General features: G+C 49.9%; 1 protein-coding gene across 1 annotated transcript in view; it reads left to right on the top strand.

Moving 5' to 3' along the window:
• The first annotated feature begins 8,103 nt into the window (after positions 1-8,103).
• The window catches only part of SOWAHB (sosondowah ankyrin repeat domain family member B), a 2,700-nt gene continuing 2,216 nt past the window's right edge, over positions 8,104-8,587 (top strand). The window contains exon 1 of the mRNA XM_044428484.1: positions 8,104-8,539. Coding sequence (XP_044284419.1) covers positions 8,166-8,539 — 374 coding nt within the window. The 5' untranslated portion in view covers positions 8,104-8,165. The remainder of the gene's footprint in view (positions 8,540-8,587) is intronic.

Below are 8,587 nucleotides of genomic sequence, written 5' to 3'. Positions count from 1 at the left end.
TGCCAAAAACAGAAACCAGACCTTGTAGCTTCTCAGGGCACAGAAGTAAATCCCAGTCACTAATAAACTCTGCAGCTCTGACTGCTTTTAAAGGCTCAGGAAAGGTAGCAATTCCTTGTGGTCCTTCTGTAAGGACACAATGGGATGAGAAGAAGGTTTGTTCAATGCTCCTGCTCTCCCTCCTGCTGAAAACAAACATGCAGACTTGATTCACAGAAGGAAAGAAGTGAAGCAGCACCTCATTTCGGTCCAAGGGAAAGCTTTACCTTTATTTTGGGGCTGTCTGTCATTAAAGGCATGGCAAAAGAGGCATTTTTTAAAAAGTGGCAGCTCAGCCCCTTCCTGCTTTCCTGGCAGTTCCAGCTCTCTCTAGCTGTAAGATGTGCTGATGGAAGCTACACTGCCTAAATTTCTGCCTAGTGCAAAGAAGCCCCAATCGAGAGGCACCTGGCAGGGTAGGAAGAGGGTCTTTGGGCTGTATAGGAGAGTGTGTGAAATGTGAGAGCAGAATGGAGGATCTTAAAGCACAGGGGAAATGGTTCAGTCATTATGCACACTTATATATTTGATCTATAGATTTGGCTCTTTAAAAGGACAATAGCAGAATGCAGACACTTTTAGTTGGATAGTTTAATTTTGGCTTTCTGCATCAGGCAGAAAACTGTAGGTTTGCCTGTGGAAGTTAGGTTAATCTACTCAGGTCTACCAACAAGCTCAAATAGAAATCTTGATAGTCTGTTAGCCTAAAATGTGCTACTTAAAACTTCTACTAATCATCCAGCCCCCTTTTCTCTCAGCTAGGGATGGCAGCCTTTAAATAATTGCTCCAGGTCCTGGATGAATTTAATTCACCCATGAATGGAGCTTTCTGGTTTCTTTTATGCATGGAGGTTGCAGGGGGTTTTGGCAGCAAATGCTAGGGCTGGTCTTACCAGCAGGTGGAGGGGCATGGGTACCCCCCAGGGACCCTGGCCATGCCTCACAACCCCCAGGCACCCCCCCCCCATTGGAGGACCAAGGCACACATCCTGTCCTTGCACACAGCTCTACTCAGGTGTGTTGGAGGCCATGGCAACAGATTTACTGATTGAGCTCAAGATGAAGATTGGAGATGCGGTTTTCAGAATGGATACACATTTTGAGCGGTTGAGGTTTTCCCCCACTTTATTGAAGAAGACAATATAGAATTCATTTTTGTCATTTCAAATTTTCCAGTCACATCAATGGCACCTTACCACATTGATTTCACATCACCCAGGGAGAGGTGCCAAGACTTCACGTGAGCCATATTGACTGATTCCACTGAGATTCAGTTTAGCGGTTTTGGAATAGGCAGCTCATCCGTCTAGACTCTACCGGAACGTTAATCCTTCCCTGCCTTTATTAATATCATTTGGAAATATGCTGTGTGCTTGTGATGTGTGAAGCATTCCATGTACAATTTATTGCTTTCAGAGATATTTAATGCAGATAATTTTGCATTTCCTTTGATTATTGGAATCACTGCTAATCCAGCTTTCAAGGAACACAGACTTCACAAAGCTGCTTACAGAGAATTGAAGAGGAAAGAAAAATGTTTATAGCACTATTACATTTAAAGTAACGAAACCAAAACTAGCAGCAACCAAAGATGGTCACGCACAGGACATTAACCTCAGACCAGAATAAAAGGTCTCTGGTTTTATTTTAAGGGCAAGAGTGACATGGCCATACATATCTCCCTAGAAAGGAGTTTCAGAGATGTGCCACCACTAAGACCTTGTCCCAGTATATCAGGAGCGTGGAAGTGTTGGCCAGTGAGTGTATGGAGCTCCATATTGTTCTCCATGGGGTCTCCCCTGGAAGCTATGTGGCACCTGAAGAGCAGGCAGGAGAGGAATCCTAGGGGTTATCTTTCATCACACATCAATGGCCCATGGAAGGCTGGCTGAAGTCATCCGTTCCCCAACCGAAAACGATTCTGAATGCACTATGTACATTTCACAGGTGTGTGCTTTAAAGCTCTGCATGTCAACTGGACTCGTTATTATTGCTTAATACCCATTAGAAGCAATGAAACCAGCGTGGTAGGTGGCAGTTTTGGCTCTGTGGGAGCCTTTGCAACATCAGTTGAGATCTGAAGATCCTGAAGCCTATGGGAGAGCTTACTCATGTTTCATTCAAGCCCTTCCCTTTAGTAGGGAGGTTTGTTGCTTTAGTTACAGATCAAAGTAAGCATCTTAAGCAACGTTCACTGGGAATATGTTCCACTCACACTATGAAGAGGGCTTTCCAAACAAGCTTTGTGAAGCAAAGGAGCTGACTTGCCATCCTGTCCATGTTTACTCAGAAGTAAGCTCAGTGTGATTTTCCTTTGTAAGGATGCAAGTCTATGTTTGCTGCCCTGGGCAAGCTGGGAGCTGTAAGCCTCTCCCACCCCTTAGATTGTGCCCCACATGTATTTAGGATTGCACCTTTATTCTTCCCATTGCAGATGGAGAAGAAAAGCTACAGTAAAAATTCTAGTGATATAATACCCTGATGTAACCTGTCCTTCTTTGGACAAACTTTGGCCAAGGAAGGAAGGAAGGATGGATAATTTAAAAATCCGTTCCAGCAGTCTCCAAGACTTTAAGAAGTCACGATCAGAACAGGCTTAAGTTTCCAGTCTTAGGCTTATACAATTTTATTTACTGTAATTAGGCACTTTTAAGATATCCCAATCAAATAACAGCATAATCTTCTGCATGTCTAGAGAGTTAAAAAGGACCTACAATTCCCAATGTTCCTCAGCCAGAAAGGCTGTCTGGGACAGGCAGGAATCTGTAGGTCCCTTCTTCGGTCTAAAGTTAGATAGAATTGTATCCCAAGTGTATCTTTACTCACCATTCAGAGATAGGAGAGAAAGTACAGCAGTACTTCTGGCTCTAAACCAGAGGAGACAGGCACTCCTTCCAAGGCTGGTGGAGCAAGACAGAAAGGACGTTTCTGCACTCCTGAGCTCCCTTCCCTTCCTGCATTTCATTCGAGCTGGCTGAGCGACTGCATTTCTAATGGACGTCTGATGTGCTTCTTGGATCTTTGCAGAACATCATTTGCGGACATCATTGATTGTGGGATTTGAGAACTAGACAAGCGGCGCTTTTCCAGCCTTCCTTAAAGAAACAGCTTGCAGGGGGGATGCGCTTCCTGCTGCTCTTTTGTTGTCACTGGATGTGGGACCTTCTGGAATGGCATGTGCCGGCGAAGCTGCTGTACTTGGACATTGGGGGTGAAAGCCCATGTGCGTTTAGCAGAAAGCCAAAGAAACGCAGCCCATGTGGAGTTGTGGGCCTTTTCCTCTGTCTAACCATGCATAGGATTGCAGCTTAACTCCAACACAGGCACATGGTTGAGGGCATGCATGAGTTGTTGCGCTCCTATCATTTATTATTAGCATTTATAAATAAATATGTATAATTATGTGATTTCTATATTTTATACTAATCATTAGAATGCTAATTACCCTAATGGCATCATGATTAGCATGATTAATATTCATGAAGTGGTTTCATTTCAACCATAGCACTTAACAATAGGCAGGGTCTTGCCAGGAAGAGTTACAACCTCAGGGACATAACACAAAAGGAAGGAGGGATGAGGAGGGAAGAGGAAAATAAAGCAGTTTGAAGAACCCCCAGATTTGAAATTGCTGGGTTGCTACACTGAGCTCGGAGAAGAGGCGAATCCTAACAGGATTCTCTTGGGCCATGTTGCAGTGAGTCTCAAACAACAGACATGGGCTATCTCACATCCAAAGCCCTACGCACCCTTACTCAGAGTTTAACTCCAATGACTCCAGTGCGACCTTCTCTTAGGCAGGTCTGCAGTCTCGCAACTTTTGGTTTCTGGCACACCAAAAGCTTCATCTAGCACATTGTCCCACTTGCAGTCTCGCAGTGGGCTGAAGTGTTTGGAGGTTAGCAGAGAAGACGTCCTTGGTAACGGAGCTGGCAGGGAAAGCAAAGTCCAGTCGGTAGAGAGATCAGCTTGGATCCAGCAGGATAACCCCACAGACGCCTTGAGAAAGGGTGGGGACTGGGCGCGATAAGGGAATGCAGAAGCTCCAGCAATCTCCTCTTGTCCAAACAGTGGCTGGAGAAATCTTCTTCTTCTTCTTCTTTTTTTTTGCACATTTTTATTAAGATTTTAAACTAAAAACTAAAAAAATCAATCATCAATTACATCAAGTACTGGGTCAGCCCCCATAACATATCTTTTTCACATTCTATAATCATAGTCAAATCGATTTATAAAAAGTTAAAGACATCTTTAAATCTAAGCCAAGTCCCGTTTCTCCAGCAAATCATAAAAAAGCCCCAAGTTTGATAGAAGTCAGTATCTTCTTTCTCCTTCAGTAATAGAGTCAATCTGTCCATTTCTGCACCGTCCAGAATCTTTTTTAAGATCAGTTCCTCAGGGAGTAGTTCCTCACTCTTCCAGTACTGAGCAAGCGACAGGGTAGCCATCAGCTCAGGGGATGCAGGGCAGGCACTCACAGTTCTGTCCTCCAGGGCTTCCCCAGTGCACACTCGCTGCACAACTGTGTGCAAAACTGTGCACAGCTACCGCAACAGCAGGCATTGCATCCACACTGCACGGTGTGCACAGCTCCAGGGGCTGCTGGAAGGCACGGCACTGGCTGCCCACTTGGCCAGGGGCCTTTCCCAACAGCTGCCGCTGGAACCAATGATTTAGGGAGGCCGCGGGCTCACCCACATTGGAAGCACTCAGGATGCAGCTGGACAGCCACCTGTCAGGGATGCTTTAGCCCTGCCCGGAGCAGTGGGTTGGACTCAGTGCCTTCCGATTCTGCTTATTTATAATGCTGGTTCTATGCATTTGGAGAAGGCGATTAGGCAAGAGAGCCAGCCAGCGAGCTAGCCAGGCTGGTGACAAGCTCATATGGCCACCATGCACCAGCTCAGGAAGATGGAAACGGTGAAGGGGTGATCAGTCTAGTTTCTGGATTTGTCACTGCATTTGAAATCTTTATACTGGCGCTGGATTTTACTTTTGTTTTGGTTTTATGTTGTAATTTTGAACTTTGGAAGGTTTTTATTATGTTTATCATGCTGTATTTTTTGTCAGAATCGGTGGGAATGGCTCAGAGCTTGGGGTATTGGCTGGCACAGAGATGTGATAAAAGTGAAGTCTTCTGTCTCAGCCTCTGTCATCTTGGGCAGCAGCCTCTCTTTGCCCAATAACAGGGCCAGCCTTACGGGGACCAGAGCCGCTTTCCTTTGGAAGCTTTTCCCTGCAATTAACACTGTAGTCCTGAAAACTTCTCCCACCCTCTGTGGTATTTACTCAGAAGTAAATCCTACATGTGTAAACTCTGAAATAAGCATGCACAGGAATTGAACTTGCACAGAATGAACACAGCAGGGCTTACTTCCGAGTAAGCACAACTCCACCAGGATTGTACCCACCCTTCCCTTGGAGTAAGCTGCATTGAACTGCATGGGATTTCTGAGTAAACACACTCAGGCTGTTAATGTATAACTCCTCTGTAAACTTTAAATAGGGACTTTTCCCTTTCTTCTCTTTCACCAATAGCTTCAACGCTTTCTTTTTGCCTCCTAGTATTTTTGAATGACTGGAAAAGGGGGGGGGGGGAAGAAAAGAAATGTGCAAAATGCTAGTTTCCACCCCATCTCTTCAACCCTAAAGGGGGGGTTGCTTTTATACAGTGCGTTTCTGAGACCGTGTGGCACAACTACGGGCAGGACCTGGAGGCAGGACCATCTGAACAGCATTATGGGCCCCGGGCAACGCAGTGTCCTGGGCCCCTACGACAACTACAACCACTGTTAATTTTGGAAGTTGCCCGATTTTCCAAGGGTTAACATACACAGATTAGTATGGGGCCCACGGGCAAGTGCCCATCAGGCCCATGCGTTAAGATGGCCCTGGCTGGAGGCCCTGTGCTCTGGGTGCCCCCAGAGGCACCAAGACAACAACAGGTGCTGAGGGCTTTGGGCCGTGGACACAAACTCCATTTTATTCCTGCAGTCACAAGAGTGCAGATTGAAAGCACAGGATAGCAGGGAGCTGGGGGAAGGAAACACCATGTGTGTGTCGTGTCCCCCCCCCCACTGTAACACCATTAGAGACTTAGCCCTATATCACTTTAGACAGGGAAAAAGCCAATAACTCTCAGCACATGCTTATTGGCTTTTTTTCCTGCTAAACATGCATAGCATTGTGCGCCTCCTCCAGGACCCAAGGCCACCTACCTGCCCCCCCCACACACACACACACACAATGAACTTCGACAAGTAGCACCATTAAGGAACAGGAAAAAGTCCCGACTCGACCCCTTCCCAGAAGGGCTCCTGCACCAACCGCTGTGTGACCGGCAGACATTGGACAGCTCCTGCCAGCAATGAAGTCCGCTGGTACAAAAGGCTGCACCGCTTGAATTTCTGCCTCATGTGCCTGTGAAAGGCATGAGGGCACTAAGAGGTGCCAAGCAGGGTGGGGAGAAAGGAGGCTGAGGCTCAGAGCAGCCCTTGGGGCAGGGGAGGAGGGCTTGCGGGATGCGGATGCTGGTTGGAAGAATCCTAAAAGTTGTTCCAGCATCCCACAAACACATTTGAAACACCAGGTTAGGCTCTTCTAGGGAACCGTAGAATGCTGTACCTTTTAGACAAATAGTTTAATTTCATTTTTCTGCACCAGACAGAAAGCTTCAGTTTTGCCCTTGAAAACAAAAGGTTTACCTACTTCATTTTACCAACAAAAGCTCGTGTAGCAATGTTGATAGTCCATTAGTCTAAAAAGCACTGCTTCATGCTTCTAACTCTTGCAAGCACTTTTCTTTCCTAGCTAGGGAGGGCAGCCTTTAAAGACGGGCTCCTTTGCCAATTTAACTCAGCCTCGAATGGAGGCTGCAAATTTCTTCAGGGAGCAAATGCACTGGGCAGTGGATGCCACCCAGGGGCCCTGGTCATGCCTCTGGAACCCCCAGGCACCCCTCTTTTGGAGGATGGAGCCACACAGCCTGCCTTGCACCCTCAACCACCATCTGTCCTCAGGCGTGCTGGATGGCAATCCTTTGTTACCAGCACTGGATGAAAAGTCACCTGCCGGTCCAGTTGATATCTGTACAAGGAAGAGGGTGGGGAGGACCGAGTCTTGTTCTCAGCAAAACATCCTGGCCCAACCTGGCAAACACGATCCCTTCCACATTCACCGTTTTAATTCATGATGGCAGTCGGAGATGCAGGATCTGGATTGCAAACAAGCGGGGCAATCTCTGGGTGAGGTTTTATCCCCCCAGTTTGTCGAGGGAGACAACCTGGGGGACACTTAGTGCCTTTTTTCTAAGCATGCACAGAACCGTGTCCTTAGTCCAGGATTTGAAGCCACCTTCCTGCGTCCCTCTTTCCAAATGAACTTTTCCAAGCTAAGGAATCAGAAGGCAAGGGCCGGGAAAGTCGAAGGCAGAAGAAGAAGAAAGCCCAAGTAGGAGATGGAGCGATTCCAGAAAGGGGGACATAGCCCGGAGTCTATCAGAGCTGAGCAAGGAGCTTTCTGTCCTACGGTCGCCATGCGTTGGAGCCAACGCGTCGGCACGTAGTAACAACAAAGGCCAAGCGATATAGTTCACGCAGACAGGTGTTAGCCCACGAAAGAACAACCAAGAGAAAGCGGGAGTCAGACTGGAAGTCGTGTCTCTCCCGCGCCGCCCGCAGAGGTGAACTAGAGCGCCTGCGGGTGCGAAACCAGCCCTTTCTCGCTGAACTCGGCTCTCGCCTCGCCCGCGCAGCCACTTTCTCGGAGCTCGGCTGGGAAAGAAACCGCAGCGAAACCGGCCGGGTCAACGGGGAAGACAAGCAGGGGCGGGAGGGGGAGGAGCCGCGCGGGGGCGGGGCGGGGCGATGAGGTGGGGAAGTGGGCGGGGCCGCGGAGGGCAGGTGAGCGCGACTCCTGGAGGAACTTTTACGGTCGGCGCCGCGCCCGCCGCAGGAGCGCGAGTGCGTGGCCGGCTTCTGTCCCCGGCGGAGCGCCCTGGGCCGGGCGGGCGAAGGCTTGATGGAGGCGGCTGCGGAGGAGGCGGCGGAGAGAGAGGGCTGCGCGCTGGGCCGGCGGAGGTGAGCGGCGCGAAGTGGGGATCGCCGGCCGGCCGGCCGGAGCGCGCCATGGCCGCGGAGCTGAGCCAAGCCGAGCTGCTGGACTTCCTCTGCCTGGCGGGCGGGCGAGTGGCCAACGCCGACATGCTGGGCCACTTCAGGCGCTTCCTGCGCGACCCCCAGGCCGCCCCGGCGGAGCTGCAGCGCCGCCGGGAGCTCTTCAAGGGCTTCGTCAACTCCGTGGCCACCGTCAGGCAGGAGGGGCCGGGCGCGGCCACGTACGTGGTGCTCAGGAGGCGGTACCGGGATCTGGTGGGAGAGGAGCCGAAGCCACCTGCCGCCGCCGCCGCCGAGGCGAGAGCGAGCCCCGCCGCAGAGCCGCCGCCGCCGCCGCCGCAGCCTCGCGAAGTTGCGGGCGGCCGGGCGCCGCAGGGCCGGGCCAGGTCGGAACGCGCGCCCAGGGCGCATGGCCCCGGGGAGCGCGGCGGGCC

This window comes from Varanus komodoensis, unplaced genomic scaffold (genome assembly GCF_004798865.1).
Source record: "Varanus komodoensis strain SLA01 unplaced genomic scaffold, ASM479886v1 scaffold2, whole genome shotgun sequence".
NCBI lineage: Eukaryota > Metazoa > Chordata > Lepidosauria > Squamata > Varanidae > Varanus > Varanus komodoensis.
This window is presented reverse-complemented; position numbering and strand designations above follow the sequence as displayed.